This window comes from Bufo gargarizans, chromosome 3, assembly GCF_014858855.1.
Source record: "Bufo gargarizans isolate SCDJY-AF-19 chromosome 3, ASM1485885v1, whole genome shotgun sequence".
Lineage (NCBI taxonomy): Eukaryota > Metazoa > Chordata > Amphibia > Anura > Bufonidae > Bufo > Bufo gargarizans.
In genome coordinates, this window is record NC_058082.1 from 424,844,257 (window position 1) to 424,863,958 (window position 19,702).

The 19,702-nt window shown below is 43.4% G+C and overlaps 1 protein-coding gene across 1 annotated transcript in view; it reads right to left on the bottom strand.

The window, feature by feature from the left end:
* Positions 1-15,226, bottom strand: part of CTSE (cathepsin E) — a 55,528-nt gene extending 40,302 nt beyond the window's left edge. The window contains exons 1-4 of the mRNA XM_044288448.1: positions 15,171-15,226; positions 12,131-12,278; positions 5,540-5,657; positions 542-660 (exon numbers count right to left, since the gene is read on the bottom strand). Coding sequence (XP_044144383.1) covers positions 542-660; positions 5,540-5,657; positions 12,131-12,278; positions 15,171-15,226 — 441 coding nt within the window. The remainder of the gene's footprint in view (positions 1-541; positions 661-5,539; positions 5,658-12,130; positions 12,279-15,170) is intronic.
* Positions 15,227-19,702: the final 4,476 nt, after the last annotated feature.

Genomic DNA, 19,702 nt, shown 5'->3' on the forward strand with positions numbered 1-19,702 from the left:
ACTATGTGCTGTCCGCATTTCAGGAGCACGGCCCTGAACTTCCGGTCTTCGGCCCTGAACTTCCGGAACGCGGCTCCACAAAAAAATAGAACACGCCCCAATTTGCGGATCCGCAATACACCACGGACGTGTGAATGGACTCTTAGGGTACTTTCACACTTGCATGCGTGCGACCGGAAGAACAGATCCGTCAATGCGGCAATTTTAATGCCGGTTCCGGCACTAATACATTCCAATGGAAATTAATGCCGGATCAGGCATTTCGGCAAGGATTTTTGGCCGGAGAGAAAAATACAGCATGCTGCGGTATTTTCTCCGGCCAAAAAACTTAAGAGGGACTAAACTGATGCATCCTGATGCATACTGAACGAATTGCTCTCCATTCAGAATGCATTAGGATAAAACTGATCAGTTTTTCCGGTCATGATCTGGAAAAGAAAAAGGCTAGTGTGAAAGTACCCTTAGAGTGTCTCATTTTATTACTATTTCAATTGAAATTATTTAATACCCAATGTCCTTGCTATACGTTATTGGCACTTACAGTAACTTGATCGATTCCTAATATCCCTGTTAAGTTGCCAGTTCCATATTGGATAAAGAAAGGTTGACCATCTGTCCTATAGGTGGAAGACTGACTTGGGTGGAACCTGGAGTGTTGAACTATGAAGAAGTCACAATTTATTAGAGTTATTACTTATTTTTCTATAAAGAATATATACAGTTCCTTAATCAGGGACGTAGCTATAGGGGGTGCAGAGGTAGCAGTCCCTACTGGTCCCAGGAGCCTGAGGGGGCCCAAAGACTCTTGTGCCGCATAAGAAGACACTGGTATTATAGAAAGTGCATGCAGGTCAAGTTACACCTCTGGTTGGAGGGAAGGGGTCAGGTAAAAAATTTGGCATGGGGGGTGCCGTTTTAATTTTTGCTTCAGGCAGCACTAAGACTTGGCCACAAACTCAAGGGGGGCCCAAGATGAACTCTTGCACCAGGGCCCATGAGCCTTTAGCTACGCACCTGTCATTAACCCCAGCAATACCATGCGCACATATAATTGGAAAAGGCACTAATGCATTTGGACACCTCCATACACTGTACACATACTTCCCAAATTTTGAAAATCACAAAAAGCACGAACGTGTGATGTCAGTTGCCGTATTGCGGACAGCATTTGTGGATCTGCAATACACTGGCACCGTTCCGTGGCCATTCTGCATCATGGCCCATGATGCGGACCCATTCATTTCAATGGGTCCGCAAAACCAGAGATGCGGAACGTAAGAACGGAACAGAACACTACGGAGTGCTTTCTGGGGTTTCGCTCCATGCTTCCGTACTGCAAAGAGATAGAACTTGCTCTATCTTTTTGCGGAACGGAAGGATTGTGGACCCATTCAAGTGAATGGGTCTACGATCCCCATGCCCCTGCCCCATGGACGAGTGAACGAGCCTCAAAGGAAATGTGTCACCAAAAATGTGTCTGCCAGTTCAAAACCGCTTAAATTTTTTATTTTTTTTTTGATTTCAAAAATTTATTGGGAAAACTACAAAACATTTACAGAAATTTTTTTTACAATCTCTCAATTCTTAGTGACCCGACTAATTATATATAAATATAAATATATTCAACTCATCTTTTCGTTACATTTAGAAAACCCTCCCCTCCCTCCCCCCTAGTCTGTGGTGCGTCAAAGTAGGACCCCTATAAATGAAACAACTTGACCTCAGCTAGTCAATCCTCCAACCACCCCATATCCCATTCCACTGGTCCTCAATTTCCCTCCGTTTATATATAATTTTCTCATAGTTCTTTACCTTATCAGTTAAATTTATCCATGTATTTATGTCTGGAGTGGATCGGGCAAACCAGGTCCGACTGATCAAAACTCTAGCCAACATCAGTATTCTGCTCAGGAAGATCTTTTGATACTTGTGATTTTTTAGTTTGGAAAGATCATTAAGCACAAATACTTGTGGTTCAAAAGGAATTCGAATTTTTAGTTTATACATAATACAATTATTAATACTATTCCAGTAATTTATAAGTTCTGGACAGGTCCATATCATATGGAGAAAGTCCGCTCCTGCAGTGTCACATTTGGGGCAGTTGGACGTGTCTCTTAACCCGCATTTATTCATCCATAGGGGAGTAATATATAATCTGTGGCAAATATAGAATTGTATTAGAACATGGTTGAAGTTCTGGGATAGTGAAACCAAATTCCCAAAAATATTCTCCCACCCTTCTATTTGTAAATTCGGACAATCCGCCTCCCACGCTTTTTGTCCTGGTGAGTGTGTATCACTAAACCGTGCCTTAAGTAATAACTTATAAATATTTGAAATTTTTGTTCTAGAAGGTGTACCCCCTACCCAATCATTCAAAAAAGATAAATTATCTATATCCAACAGCCGCTTATCATCCAAACTAGATAGTACAGATCGCAATTGAAAATACCTAAACCATGAAAGGTTTCTTATATTATGTGTCATTTCTATAAAGGGTTTAATTTCTCTATCTTTAACTACCTGTGAAATATATAAAATTTTATTCTTCTGCCAAAATGTGTCAGCTGCAATTTCATCTAGCCTTTGTAAATACAAATTATGCCAAAGAGGCGTAAATGTAAGTGAACCCTTAACCTTCAACCATGTCCTAGTTATAGCCCACACTTTCAGGAGTAGTTTTATAGTCTCTCTGTAGCCTTGCTCATAACTCTTCAATAAACCAGATTCCAACAAGGTAAAAATATTATTGTGGGCGTGGCTAGTTACCAACTTCCCCAGGAGTGTGCTGTTCTCTGATTCATAGCACATCAATAACTGGGCTGCAATAAAGTACCCTTTAAAGTAGGGGAGATTTAAACCCCCGCACTCCACTGATTTATACAAATATTCCAGCTTAATTCGAACTCGCTTTCTTCCCCATATTAAATCATTAATTATTCTTTCCATAAGTTTAAAATGTTTGTCTTGTATCCAAATAGGTGTATTCCTGAGCACATAAAGAAATTGTGGTAATATCACCATTTTAACTAGTGAAACTCGATCAGCTCTAGATAGGGGAAGTTTCAGCCAAATTCCTATTTTAGCTCTAATCTTTACCATTATGGGGATCAAATTAAGTTGTACAAAATCTTCGACCCGAGGCGATATAGTCAAACCCAAATATTGAAAAGTATCAACAATATCTAACTGTGTGACAGGAACCTCTTTCTGTGGCAGGGGGTCTATTGGGAGCAGACTGGTCTTGGCCCAGTTTATAAGAAGACCAGACACCTCACCAAATACTTTAACCATTTGAATAATCCTAGGGAGAGTAATTTCCGTATGATCTATAAAAAACAGAACATCATCTGCATATAATGAGATACGGTCTTGTGTTCCTAGCGTACCGAATCCTTTAACCTGCTCATCCTGCCTGATGGCCATCGCAAGGGGTTCGATATAAATATCGAATAATAAGGGAGATAATGGGCAGCCCTGGCGGGTGCCTCTGTTTAAATCAATACTACTACTCAGAATTCCATTAAGACTCAATTTGGCCCTTGGAGATCTATACAATAGCTTAAGAGTACATATAAACCTTTCTCCAAAGCCCATCCTAGCAAGAACCTTCCAGAGGAAACGCCACTCCACCCTGTCAAAGGCCTTAGAGGCATCCAATGACAGGATGGAGCGGGCGGTCCCCCCAGGGGCCTGGATATTAGAAAAGAGCCGATGTAAATTATGATGTGTACCCTTATTTTGGATAAAACCGCTCTGATCCGGATGGACAATGGAGGAGATGACCCTAGAAAGCCTTGTAGCCAGGACCCTCGCAAGAAGCTTTACATCTGCATTGAGCAGTGAAATTGGTCTATAAGATTCTAAATCTAAAGGGTCCTTGCCTTTTTTTGGAATTAATATTATTGTAGCCTCCATCATTGAATCTGGCAGCATCCCATCCTCCATTGATTCAGCAAAGACCTCCAACAGTCTGGGAAAAATACAGTCCCCATATTTACTATAAAATTCATATGGAAGCCCGTCTGAACCAGGAGTGGAGTTAGCTGAACATAGTTTAATAGCTCCCTCAAGTTCCTGAATTGAGACCTCCAATTCTAGTGCTTTCTTTTGCGTCTCAGTAATAGTTGGAAAATTGATCCTGTCTAGATAGAAATCTATCTTATCATCTGTAATGTTGGAGTCAGCTTTATACAGATCAAGGAAATAATCAAGAAAGGCCTTCTCCACCGGGCCCTGTCTGGTGACTATCCTACCATCACTCACTCGAACCTTATCTATATGTTTTTTGGGTTGTTGATTGGAGATTACTCTGGAGAGGAGTTTACCAGGTCGCCCTGACTCTGTAAAATATTTTTGCCCTTTAAAGAAAAGGTTCTGTTGGGCTTAAATTTTTTTAATGTAGATTTTTTTTAATTTCCTGAACAGGATTATGGGGTGGCCATCTTGTCTGAGCTGTTCTTAACAGCATTTACACAGCATTAAAAAAAATTGCTTTATGGCAGCCCCATGGGCCATAGACACAATGGACAAGAGGGGACCTCATTGACTTCTGTGGAAGAGTCTTCTACGCATTCTCTGTGACCTGTGCAAAGGTCATTGTACAAGGAAGGAATATATAAACTCAGACAGTCACCTATTATGAATAGTGGATCCTGTCTTATCCGTACACATAGGTGATATCATTACAGGCAGGATTAGAATGAGTTAACTGCAGTAATGTAATCTGTACAAACTAAGACGTGACGTCAATTATTAGACACAGTGGCCAGTGTGAAAACCACAGGATTTTTGGTTTTAGTTTAAATATAAAAAGTGACATGGAAAATCATCTAAAGCTATTTAAAAATATGTTAAACCTAAAAAAGTGATTTAAACAGCAGGTCATTTTCTGATGACACCCTTTAAGCCATAACTGTAACTCCACCCAATACATATCTATACACATCCAATCCTGCCCAGTCCCTATAATGCCCATGCCCCCACACAGAAGTTATATATACATTGTTTATATAATTATGCTCACATTGTGCCCCTTCACTCTAGTAATGCCCACTTTATTCCCTCTCACAGTAGTTATGCCCATATTGTGCCCCCGAACGTAGTTGTAAACCTGTTGAGCCCCCTCACAGTAGTTACATCCACATTGTGCCCCCTCACAGCAGTTTTGCCAACACAGTAGTTATGGCTACATTGAGCCCTCTTACCTGGCCAGGTACATAATGGTCTGACACTTTCAGCATTAATTGATGCTACGAGCATCAGGTACTTATGCACCTGGCCATCTGCCTACCTGGATTCAACTGTATCACTGTGCTCAGTTTGGTAATAGTAATAGTAATAGTAATAGTAATAGTATTTTTTGTGCTGCATTGTGGTATTTGGTTCTGCTGGGGTGGTATTTTGTGCTGCAAACCCCACCTACTTCTGTTGTCGCAGACTACTTATGGCTTGAGTTGGCCATGCATACTTGTGTTGCCCTGCCCCTGGTTAGGTAGATATACAGTAATTATCATAGGTAAAGATGCATCCTTACGACATGCTTGGCCAGTGCAGTATATAGATGGAACCCACAAGTTAGAGGAGCCAGTATCAAAGATCACAGTAAACACTTGAGGAGGTGATCCAATGGAAATCTGTCCGAAATACTCCACCTGAGAAGTAAAGAAATCTGTGTTGCTATTTAGGTATAGAGTTAAAATCTGCATAAGGCCTCTTGCACACGGCAGTATTTCACTTGACTGGGTTCGGAAATCCGGAGATGCGGAACGGAAGCACGGAACAGAACCCTATGGAAGCACCACAGAGTGCTTTCGTTGGGTTCTGTTCCGTGCTTCCGTTCCGCAAAAAGCTAGAACTTGTCCTATCTTTTTGCGGGACCGACGGATCGCAGACCCCATTCAAGTGAAGGGGGTCGCGATACGCATGCGACATCCCCACATTCAGTGCCCGTGCATTACAGACCACAATTTGCGGTCCGCAGCACACGTTCGCGTGCAAGAGGCCTAATGTGTATTTTACAGAAATGACTCCTAATTTGATCCATTTTTATTAATACAATTCAGTAAGATCCACCCAGGTTATAACATATATTGTGTCATCTATATATAAAGTATAATAATCATTTAACCAGTAACATCGGAGGTATAAATAGGTAGAGTCAGACGTGGAGACTTCTATAAGTGCCATAATGCAGCTTCATACACAAAGAAGTTGTATGGGGCCACAGTATACTTATATGCATGAAGTGTAATGTGTGAATGGATACTTGGCATGTAGCTAATGCTGACTGGTGCTTAATATTTCTGAACAACATAAAGTCATCTCCTCCTACTTGCCAATAGTTTGCCTTTCCCATAGAGTAACTGTTCATTAGACAATGATGTGACGCCTTCAGTTCTGCATGTCATTGTGTGCTTGAGGTGAGTCATTATTCCACTTCTGATAGAACTGATTGCACAGTAGGACCTTCTTACGACTAGACTTAGAAAATTCAGTATATGTTAAACCAGAGGTAATATCTAGTGTTGATCGAGCATGCTCGGCCGAACACGAGTTCGGCTCGAGCATCGTGATGCTCGGCACATCGCAGTGTTCGGCCGAATACCGCATGTGCTCTAGCGCGATGCTCGAGTCTTCTCCCCGCACGTTTATTGGCTGCTGCACACAGTTACATTACCTGCGCTACATCTCCTGTATAACATTTGCACATCCATTCCCAAATAGCTGTGACATTCCCTGTGATTTTTTATTAGCCGCTGGTGACAGCAGCGACATTACCTACACTACATCTCCTGTATAACATTTGCTCATCATAAATATCAGTGACATTCAGTTTAATTTTTTCGCCGCTGGTGACAGCGACATTACCTGCGCTACATCTCCTTTGTAACTTTTGCACATCCTAAATATCAGTGACAATCAGTTTAATTTATTTGCGCATACAATTACAAAACTGCGCTAGTGTACCAGTTTGCAGGGCGGCGCAGGACACCACTCTCAAAGTCAGACCAGTGCGACCAGGTAGTCGGTTGGATTGCAGTAGATAATGCTTCCAGTCGGTTAAGCACCACCCTGTCTTCTCCAAAGTCCAGTCTCAGTAGCCAAGAGTCTGGTCAACAGAATCTTCACTCTGATCATCCTTCCTCCCACCATGGAGAGTCTTGCCAAACAAGTGATCTTTTCATTGCCATTCCTTGATTTGGGCCTCTCGCCAAGCCCGCTTGAAGAGGTATTTGAGGAGATAGTGTGCACCGATGCCCAAACTCTTGAGCATCCACAGTCACAAGAAAATGAAGATGAAGTCACAAGAAGATGATGGTGGGGAACGGCAATTAGTGTTTCACGAGGTGGATGATGATGAGACACAGTTGTCAATAAGTGAGGTTCTTGTTAGGTCAACAAGTCAGGAGGATGACCAGAATGAGGAAGAGGAGGTGGTGGATTATGAAATCACTGACCCAACCTGGGAAGGTGGCAAGCCGAGCAAGGACAGCAGTACAGAGGGGGAGGCAGTGAGGTGGCAAAAGCGAGAAGGCGGGCCACACCAAACAGGCCTGCAACTGTTCCCCGGAGCACCCCCTTGTGGAAATCTCCCTTGCCACAGGCTAAGTGTTCCGCAGTCTGGCGCTTTTTTGAGGAAAGTGCGGACGATAAAAGAATTGTCATTTGCAAACTGTGCCGTACCAAAATGAGCAGGGGCGTGAACACTAGCAACCTCATCACCACCAGCATGATCTGCCACATGGCATCAAAGCACCCCAATAGGTTGGCCGAACGCCTGGGTCCACAATCAGTGTCTTTCGGTCACACCACTGCCTCCTCTTCCCCTGTGTTATGTGCTGGCCAATCCCCTGTCCAAGACGCAAGCCCGGATGCCTCCCGCAAGCACCATCAGCTAGCACATCCACTTCTGTGTCCCAGAGCAGCGTACAGATTTCCATACCCCAGGCCTTAAAACGAAAGCGCAAATACCCAGCCACCCACCCACAGGCCATAGCACTAAATGTGCACCTTTCCAAATTGCTGGCCCAGGAAATGTTGCAATTTAGGTTTGTGGACACTGAGGCTTTCCGCAGCCTGATGGCGTGGCGATCCCTCGTTATTCAGTCCCCAGCCGCCACTATTTTTCCCGGTGTGCCGTCCCCGCCTTACACCAGCATTTGTCCCGTAACAGCACCCGTGCCCTGACCAACACAGTTATTGGGAAGGTCCACTTAACGACTGACACATGGACAAGTTCTTGTGGCCAAGGACACTACATTTCCCTGACAGCACACTGGGGGAACATTGTGGAGGCTGGGAGCGAGTCGTACCGTGGGATGGCACAGGTGCTACAGACGCCAAGGAATGCGGGCCCTACTTCCATCAGGATTTCCGCCACTACCTACATTAGTGGCTCTGAAACCCCCACCCCCTTCTCCACCTCCTCCTCCACCTCTGAATTATGATCTTGCAGCACCAGTGAGCCATCAGTCAGTAGCTGGAAGCAGTGTAGCACTGCAAATGGGAAAGCGGCAACAGGCCGTGCTGAAACTAATATTTTTAGGTGACAAACAGCACATTGCCGCAGAGCTGTGGCAGGGTATAAGGGACCAGACTGAGCTGTGGCTCTCGCCACTCAACCTACAACCAGGCATGGCTGTGTCTGATAATGGCCGTAACTTGGTGGTTTTGGAGCTTGGCAAGCTCACACAGATACCATGCATAGCCCACGTGTTCAACTTAGTGGTTCAGCAGTTTGTCAAAACCTACCCCAATTTGCCTGAGCTACTGGTGAAGGTGCGTCACGTGTGTGCCCATTTCCAAAAGTCATCTACAGCTGCCGCCGGTCTAGCAACGCTGCAGCAGCGCTTGCAATTGCCAGCTCACTGACTGTTGTGCGACGTGAGCATGCACTGGAACTCCAGGTTACACATGTTGGCCAGGCTTTGTGAGCAGCAGAGGGCAGTAGTGGAATACCAGCTGCAACATGGTCGTCGCCTTTCCAGTCCGCTTCCACTCTTCACAAGCGACGAGTGGGCATGGATGTTTGACCTTTGTGAGTTTTTACGCAACTTTGACGAATCAACACAGATGGTGAGCAGCGGTGCTGCTATTATCAGCGCAACCATCCTACTTTTGTGTCTACTGAAATGCTTGCTGCTCACAATGAAGGAGGACGCTTTGCATGTAGAAGAGGTGGAAATGGGGGAAGACAGTATACAGGGTGATAGCCAGACCACCCTCCGTTCGTCTTCTCAGTGGGAATTCGGTGAGTAGGAGCAGGAGACGCTAGTACCCACAGCAGGTTTATTTCATCTGTTCAGCATGGATGGGCTGAAGAGGAGGATGAGGAGCTGATGAGGACAGCGAACTCTTGTCTGTTGGGACTCTGGCACACATGGCTGACTTTATGTTATGCTGCCTTTCCCATGATCCTCGCGTTATATGCATTTTGGTTGTTCACCCTTCTTAACCCCCGCTACAAAGAGAACGTCTCATCTCTCATTTCTGTGGTGGAGAGGACTAGCAAAATGGTGCAATACCAGAAGGTCCATATGGAAAAATTGCTCCAAAAAGTTCCAGCTGACAACGCTGGCAGCAGAGTACGTAGTCTCTTGGGCAACTGAGGAGGGGAGAAAAGGGGAACACACAGCAGTTCCAACAGAGGCAAGGCAACACTCTCCAAGGTCTGAGACGGTTTCATGACACCCCGTCAGCAACCTCACCCTAATGCGTGGCCTAGTGTCACAAGGAGAAAAAAGTTTTAGAAGAAGGTGAAAGAGTACGTAGCAGACCGTGTCAGCGTCCTCAATGATCCCTCTGTGCCTTGCAACTATTGGGTGTCCAAGCTGGACATGTGGCACGAACTGGCACTCTACACCTTGGAGGTGCTGGCCTGCCCTGCCGCCAGCGTTTTGTCACAGCGGGTATTTAGTGCTGCTGGGGGCATAATAACTGATAAGTGCATCCGAATGTCAACTGAAAATGCTGACAGGTTGACTCTTATCAAAATGGACAAGACCTGGATTGCCCCTGATTTCTCTACTCCACCAGAGGAAAGTCACTCTAAATGTGGCTTTTATGGTGTATTGAGAAAAAAAAGACAATGCAACAGCACTCTGCAAACTAGATAAAGTACAATAATGCCATAGTCACAAAAAAGATTATAGTACTAATGCTACGCTTATTTATAAAGTGAGATGCTTGGCAAATGCATTTTGTACAAAACCATTTGAGCCCGTCTGCCGAATGTCAAGGCAATCTCTGTAAGATGGGTCCTAACACTAAATACTACCTGTTATGCGCCAAAATGGCCACCATAAAGTGCAGGAAGTGTTGATTCAAAATGCATTTGCCAAACATCTCACTTTATAAATAAGCATAGCATTAGTACTATAATATTTTTTGTGACTATGGCATTATTGTACTTTATCTGGTTTTCAGAGTGCTGTTGCATTGTCTTTTTTTCTCTATGTTTTTAGCCATGGCAGCGTGCAGCTGCACATTGGGATGTGCTGACTAACTCCCTTTTCTTTGCAGTTTTATGGTGTATTGAATACACTGTATTCCCATGCACCCCTTCCACCACAAAAAAGGGTATATGGTTCAATCTTCCTTTTCTCATTCTCCCCTCCATCATATTAACATGCTTATTAGCCTGCACTCGCTCATAATGTTTAAGAGGGTCAGGTCAGCAGCAGGCCCTAAACCATAATTTTTGCGATGGTCAGCTCAGCAGCAGGCCCTCGCCTCTAATGTTTTAGATGGTCAGCTCAGCAGCAGACCCTAACCCCTAATGTTTTAAATGGTCAGATCAGCAGCAGGCCATCGCCCCTAATGTTTTAGATGGTCAGCTCAGCAGCAGACCCTAACCCCTAATGTTTTAGATGGTCAGATCAGCAGCAGGCCATCGCCCCTAATGTTTTAGATGGTCAGCTCAGCAGCAGACCCTAACCCCTAATGTTTTAGATGGTCAGATCAGCAGCAGGCCCCCGCCCCTAATGTTTTAGAGGATCACCAGCAGGCCCTCGCCCCTAATGTTTTAGAGGGTCAGCTCAGCAGCAGGCCCTCGCCCCTAATGTTTTAGAGGGTCACCAGCAGGCCCTTGCTCCTAATGTTTTGAGGGGCACCAGCAGGCCAGAAATCATAATTTTTCAAGGCTGTGTATGATGCCCTCCTTTATGTGTAATAAAGGGTGTATTGGAGTGCCGGTTCCTTGTAATTTTTGGAAGCCCTTTCACTTAGTGCATAGTCTTTATGAGTGTGGGAGTCCCACTACCTGAACAATTGCACCACAATGTGAATGAGGCCCTCCTTTATGTGATATACAGGTTGTATCGGAGTGCCTCTTCCTTGTAATTTTTGGCAGCAGTTGCACTTTATATACAAGTAAATATACAGGAAAGAATGTTTCCTAACAATTTTTCCTCTAAAATCGATTTTATCTTTGGTTTTGTGCGTATTATTGTCAGTCTGTAAAATTGGCGTACTACTCGGACAACATGGTTCCCAGCAGCTACCTAGGAGTCCAAGATGCATCCAGACATCCTCCCCATGCTGTTCCCGAACCATTTATGTGGTGTTTCCATCATTTTCTGACCTTTTCCTATGAACCAGACACCCTCCCCTCTTCAGAGCAGGGGGAGCCTGGTTTAATGCTCAGGTTCTCCCATTGACTTCCATTGTGCTTGGGTCCTCGGTAGAGCACCCGAGCATCCCAAGGTGTTCTACTCCACCACCCAAGCACTTTAGTGCTCAATCAACACTAGTAATATCCACTAAATGAAGACGGTGTGCCCTAACTGCTCTTGGAAGAATACTTTACCCCTTCCTGCTCCATTACCCCTTAGGGTACGGCCACATAGTCAGGTTTCTGCATGCAGTTTTGGAAGCAAAAAATAGGAGTAAATTCAAAAAAGAGAAGAAGTTTTATTTGTCCTTTATACTTTCTCTGCTTTTATGATCCACTCCTGATTTTGGCTTCCAGAACTGCATGCAGAAACCTGACAATGAGGTTGTACCCTTAGTGTTAACATTTTATGTCTCTACATTAGAAAAATTGAATGAACACACACAATGCAGTTAAAGCACATACTACAATACAAGACATACTATAAAAGATCTGGAATACATATATACATACATCAAGATAATTAACAAGGGGCTCGTTGGCTGTCTCTGGGTTATTGCAGGATTGCATTAACTCAAGCCCCTTCCTTGTCCATAGATCAGAAAGACGTCCTTTTTCCTTGAGGGTTTTCCTCAATGATTTCTGTCTCTTCAGAGGTATTCTATAATGGGTGACAATATCTGTGTTAAAACACCCATTATATAAACATTCCTAGTATACAGTAGGGATGGCAGCAAGATAACACTAACATAACACTAATACATAAAAGTGTATACTCTGGTCATCAGTGTCCAACCAAATCAAACCTGATCAGCCTTTACACCCCAAATGTAGCAACCCCAATGATGGACCATTCCTCCTTAAATGTACAGGCAAGGAAACCTCTATAGTCAACTCTAAACCTAGGGAACTAGTTTGTTGGTAGTGATGAGCAGCAGGGGCAATTTTCGAATTTGCGATATTTCACAAATATTTGTCATTATATTATTTTATTGATTGCGAAAATAGGCAATGTAATATGCGCATATTGCATGCGAAATACAGGCGTGGGTCACTGTTGCTACATTTTTCAAGCTGCTAGAAGTTTCCTGAGGCTGGAGAAAATGGTTGGCACGGCAGAACATTACAATAGCTTTATATGCAGATAGAGTGCTCCAATATATTCGCGATTGCGCAAATCTGCAATTAATGATGCGCATATTTTTGCGCAATACGTGCAACTTCACATTTTAGCAGGTCTGACTACATATTACTGATTGGTGCACTAAGTATTGCACTCAGCTACATTATATCACCATTAGTGATGAGCGGGAGGTGACATATTCGATTTCAACAAAATTTGTGAATATTCTCTTGAATATTCGTCTCATATTCGTCAAAATCAAATATTCGTCATTATTCTAGTTATCGCGATTAATATGCGATTTAAATAATCGCGTATTGCGATTTTAACTTAAGGTAACTTTCCTATTGGCTTGATATCTAGAATTAGCGAAGATGGCGAATATGACGAATGTATTCGTCATATTCCTCAAAACGAAGATAGCAAAGTAATCCCCATCTTCGTTTTAGCTCCATATTTGTTAACTTTGCTAATTCTAGCAATCAAATAGGAAAGTTGACTAGAAACAGCTAAGTTTTAAATTCGCTATGCGATAATAAGACTTTGCTTTTTTAAAAAATAAATAAAATAATTATAATACTTGATAATTATTATAATTATTCTATTTATTTTAAAAAAGCAAAGTAAACACAGCTGTCTCTATAGTCAACTTTCCTAAGTTGACGAATATGGAGCTAAAACGAAGATGGAGAATACTTTGTTATCTTCGTTTTGAGGAATATGACGAATACATTCGTCATATTCGTCATCTTCGGTGATTCTACCAAGCCAACCATAGGAAACCAGGTCTAAGTTGAAATCACAATGCGATTACTTCAAGTTATATTAATCGAATTGCGATTTCAACTTAGAGCTGCATTTCTAATGGGTCAGCTAGCTAGAATTAACGAAGTTAACGAATATGGAATATAGCAGTGCTAAGTTAAAATCGCAATGCGATTAATATAACTTGAAGTAATCGCATTGTGATTTCAACTTAATTCTCACATCCGACAGTACATTCTAGTATGGAGGCGTTCCCATGGTGATGGGAAATCGGCAGGCAGAATCGGCAACGGGCACTCACTGGAGCAGCCAGGAAGCCAGGAATCCTCAGGACAGGTAAGAACTATTTTTGAGAAGTGGGAAAGACCAAAATGTAAAAAAAAAAAAAAAAAAAGAATATTCGAAATAGCGAATTTATAGTGCTATATTCAAAATATTTGCGAATTAGCGAAGTGCAGATATTTGCTAAAAATATTCGCTATTCGAATATTCGCACTCAACACTAATCACCATCTAAACTACACTGACGATCTCCCACTAACTATCTGTAATATACATATATATATATACACACTAACTATCTAATGTAATGACACAGAAAATATAACACTGCTGTCTCTCTCAGAACTCTATAAGGCTAGGTCTACACGACGACATTTGTCGCGCGACATTTTGTTGCACCAATGTCGCGCGACAATTTTTATAATGGCAGTCTATGGTGTCGCACTGCAACATGCGACATGTTGCGACTGCGACGCGACAGTCGCAGAAAAATCCATCTTGAATGGATTTTCTGCGACTGTCGCGTCGCAGTCGCAGCATGTCGCATGTTGCAGTGCGACATCATAGACTGCCATTATAAAAATTGTCGCGCGACATTGGTGCAACAAAATGTCGCGCGACAAATGTCGTCGTGTAGACCTAGCCTAAAACTACAGAAAATGGCTGCTGGGAAGGTTCTTATATAGTAAGGGTAGGCAACCTTCCTATTGGTTGCTAGGGGTGTTGCTAAGTTCAGACAAAGACATTGCAGCCTTCTCATTGGCCTACAAGCAAGAAGGGAGGTTACTGATGAAAAAGAAATCTAGAATATACGAATATATAGCACTATATTCTAAATCTTCGTGAATTCTCGAAGTGGCGTTATTCGCTATTAAAATTCGCCATTCGAATATTCGCGCCCAACACTATTGGTGTGGTGTCAGCTCCTTGACACTTCCTAGTTAACCTTTTATGACATATGGTATATTTACCTATTATCTATCTATCTATTTTTGTATATTTCATGATTTTTTTCTACAGTAAGGCTACATGCACACGACCGTAGTGTGTTTTGCGGTCCGCAAATCGCGGATCTGCAAAACACAGATGGCGTCCGTGCGCATTCCACAACTTGTGGAACGGCACAGACAGCCTTTAATATAAATGCCTATTCTTCTCCACAAAGCGCGGACAAGAATAGGACATGTTATTTTTTTTTTTTTGCGGGGCCACGGAACGGAGCAACGGATGCGGACAGCACACAGAGTGCTGTCCACATCTTTTGCGGCCCCATTAAAGTAAATGGGTCTGCATCCGAGCCGCCAAAACTGCGCCTCGGATGCGGACCAAAACAACGGCTGTGTGCATGAGGCCTAAATCTAAAAAAGCAAGCAGACCACTCACCGTATCACTGCATGGACAATAGCCACACACAGTAGAATTACAAGTAGTCGCTTCATCTTCTGTGCATGCCACGGCTCTGTCAGACCCGCTGCACAAACCTAGCATAGATCCCAATTTATATCTTTCTTTAGAACCAAGCCCATATACTGCAGATAGCCTTGTTTGCTGTGTAAAGTCAACAAGTGACTGATATCTGCAGTATTCACAGAGTTAACAAGGTTAAAAGCTTGTACAAGGATTAACCACGCCATTCTTTTCTGAAATAGTCACCCTGACAAGGCGAGTAGAGAAAGTTAGGTTACAAATGTGCTCTCCCTGAGGGGGAAGCAGGTTAGCACAATTGTAGTTATTATGGGGGTCATTAATTAAGACCAGCATTTTAGACGCTGGTCTTAATAGCCCCGCCCCCTATATCTGGCAGTGGATCCGCCAAAGTTATGAAGAGGAACCGACCTCTACATAACTTAGCCGCATCCAGCGTCAGTCTAAGGCCTCATGCACATGACCATTGTTTGGGTCCGCATCCAAAACAGGCGTAGAAAATGATGAATGAGACAGGCCTGCCCTTCCCCGCCCACTATTTTAGACCTGGCATGAGCCGGGAAAAGTCGCAGATTGTGGCACATCTAAGCATTGCGACGAAATCTGCGCCAGAAATATGCTTAATATAGGTGTATTTCTGAATAATAAATGACACCCATGGTTTGTACTGTTTAAAGGGGTTGTCTCACTTAGGCCTCTTTCACACAGGCGTGTGTGCTGCGGCCTGCAAATTTCGGGCTGCAATGCATGAGCGCAGTCCGTGGGGCAGCTGCAGCGGATCGCGGACCTATTCACTTGAATGGGTCCGCGATCTGGCCTTTCCGCAAAAAGATAGGACATGTCCTATCTTTTTGCGGAACGGAAGTACGGGACGAAACCCCACAGAAGCACTCAGTAGTGCTTCCGTAGGGTTCTGTTCCGCACCATTCCGCATCTCCGGATTTCAAGTGAATGAGTCCGCATCCGTGATGTGGAATGCCCACGGAACGGCACCCGTGTATTGCGGATCTGTAAATGCGGTCCGCAATATGGCAACGGGGAGCACACGTTTGTGTGAAAGAAGCCTTAGGCAAATAGCATATATGTAGTGGAAGTTAATTCAAGGCGCTTACTAATGTATTGTTATCACCCATATTGCCTCCTTTGCAGGCTTTATTCATTTTTCCAATACATTATACACTGCTCGTTTCTATAGTTATGACCACCCTGCAATCTATTACTCAAACACCTCAATCAGTATTTTTGTGGAAGCAGGTATATTGCACCCCTCAATCAGTATTTTGTGAAAGCAGGTATATCAAGCCCCTTAATCAGTATTTTGTGGAAGCAGGTATATTGCACCCCTCAATCAGTATTTTGTGGAAGCAGGTATATAGAACCCCTTAATCAGTATTTTGTAGAAGCAGGTATATCGCACCCCTCAATCAGTATTTTGTGGAAGCCGGTGTATCGCAGGCCTCAATCAATATTTGGTGGAAGCAGGTATATCGCACCCCTCAATCAGTATTTTGTGGAAGCCAGTGTATCCCAGGCCTCAATCAATATTTGGTGGAAGCAGGTATATCGTACCCCTCAATCAGTATTTTGTGGAAACAGGTATATAGAACCCATGAATCAATATTTGGTGGAAGCAGGTATATCACACCCCTCAAACAGTATTTTGTGGAAGCATGTATATCAAACCCCTTAATTAGTATTTTGTTGAAGCAGGTATATCGCACCCCTCAATCAGTTTTTTTGAGGGCAACAGGTATATCACACTCATTGCAAATAGTTGTTCCAATAACGCTTGTCCCTCTATATACCTGCGGTATCGCAGCAGAACCGCACACAACATCTGCACAATACAAATGCACTATAATATACTTTTATGTTAGAAAGTATATTATAAGTATATTACACCACTCAGTATATCACACCAATCGATAGCACACCTATACCAGTCCTTTAAAGGACTTTTGTGTTCTTATTAGCTAGCGTTTGGTGTCTCTAACAGTATGTCCCTGCTCCACAAAGCATGTGTTTTGCGGATCCGATCCATGTATCCATGGATCCGTAAAAATCATACGGACGTCTGAATGGAGCCTTACAGGGGGGTGATCAATGACAGGGGGGTGATCACCCATATACACTCCCTGATCACCCCCTGTCATTGATCACCCCCCTGTAAGGCTCCATTCAGACGTCCGCATGTGTTTTGCGGATCCGATCCATGTATCCATGGATCCGTAAAAATCATACGGACGTCTGAATGGAGCCTTACAGGGGGGTGATCACCCATATACACTCCCTGATCACCCCCTGTCATTGATCACCCCCCTGTAAGGCTCCATTCAGACGTCCGCATGTGTTTTGCGGATCCGATCCATGTATCCATGGATCCGTAAAAATCATACGGACGTCTGAATGGAGCCTTACAGGAGGGTGATCACCCATATACACTCCCTGATCACCCCCTGTCATTGATAACCCCCCTGTAAGGCTCCATTCAGACGTCCGCATGTGTTTTGCGGATCCGATCCATGTATCCATGGATCCGTAAAAATCATACGGACGTCTGAATGGAGACTTACAGGGGGGTGATCAATGACAGGGGGGTGATCACCCATATACACTCCCTGATCACCCCCTGTCATTGATCACCCCCCTGTAAGGCTCCATTCAGACGTCCGCATGTGTTTTGCGGATCCGATCCATGTATCCATGGATCCGTAAAAATCATACGGACGTCTGAATGGAGCCTTACCAGGGGGGTGATCAATGACAGGGGGGTGATCAGGGAGTCTATATGGGTGATCAACCCCCTATCATTGATCACCCCCCTGTAAGGCTCCATTCAGACATTTTTTTGGCCCAAGTTAGCGGAAATATATATTTTTTTTGTTAGTTTTTTCTTACTAAGTCTCATATTCCACTAACTTGTGTCAAAAAATAAAATCTCACATGAACTCACCATACCCCTCACGGAATCCAAATGCGTAAACATTTTTAGACATTTATATTCCAGACTTCTTCTCACGCTTTAGGGCCCCTAAAAAGCCAGGGCAGTATAAATACCCCACATGTGACCCCATTTCGGAAATAAGACACCCCAAGGTATTCCGTGAGGGGCATATTGAGTCCATGAAAGATTGAAATTTTTGTCCTAAGTTAGCGGAAAGTGAGACTTTGTGAGAAAAAACAAAAAAAAATCAATTTCCGCTAACTTATGCAAAAAAAATAAAAATTCTATGAACTCGCCATGCCCCTCATTGAATACCTTGGGGTGTCTTCTTTCCAAAGTGGGGTCACATGTGGGGTATTTATACTGCCCTGGCTTTTTAGGGGCCCAAAAGTTTGAGAAGAAGTCTGGGATCCAAATGTCTAAAAATGCCCTCCTAAAAGGAATTTGGGCACCTTTGCGCATCTAGGCTGCAAAAAAGTGTCACACATCTGGTATCGCCGTACTCAGGAGAAGTTGGGGAATGTGTTTTGGGGTGTCATTTTACATATACCCATGCTGGGTGAGAGAAATATCTTGGCAAAAGACAATTTTTCCAACTTTTTTATACAAAGTTGGCATTTGACCAAGATATTTTTCTCACCCAGCATGGGTATATGTAAAATGACACCCCAAAACACATTCCCCAACTTCTCCTGAGTACGGCGATACCAGATGTGTGACACTTTTTTGCAGCCTAGGTGGGCAAAGGGACCCACATTCCAAAGTGCACCTTTCGGATTTCACCGGCCATTTTTTACACATTTTGATTGCAAAGTACTTCTCACACATTTGGGCCCCTAAATTGCCAGGGCAGTATAACTACCCCACAAGTGACCCCATTTTGGAAAGAAGACACCCCAAGGTATTCCGTGAGGGGCACGGCGAGTTCCTAGAATTTTTTATTTTTTGTCACAAGTTAGCGGAAAATGATGATTTTTCTTTTTTTTTCTTTTTTTCCTTACAAAGTCTCATATTCCACTAACTTGCGACAAAAAAATAAAAAATTCTAGGAACTCGCCATGCCCCTCACGGAATACCGTGGGGTGTTTTCTTTCCAAAATGGGGTCACTTGTGGCGTAGTTATACTGCCCTGGCAATTTAGGGGCCCAAATGTGTGAGAAGAACTTTGCAATCAAAATGTGTAAAAAATGGCCTGCGAAATCCGAAAGGTGCACTTTGGAATATGTGCCCCTTTGCCCACCTTGGCTGCAAAAAAGTGTCACAAATTTGGTATCGCCGTACTCAGGAGAAGTTGGGGAATGTGTTTTGAGGTGTCATTTTACATATACCCATGCTGGGTGAGAAAAATATCTTGGTCAAATGCCAACTTTGTATAAAAAAGTTGGAAAAATTGTCTTTTGCCAAGATATTTCTCTCACCCAGCATGGGTATATGTAAAATGACACCCCAAAACACATTCCCCAACTTCTCCTGAGTACGGCGATACCAGATGTGTGACACTTTTTTGCAGCCTAGGTGGGCAAAGGGACCCACATTCCAAAGTGCA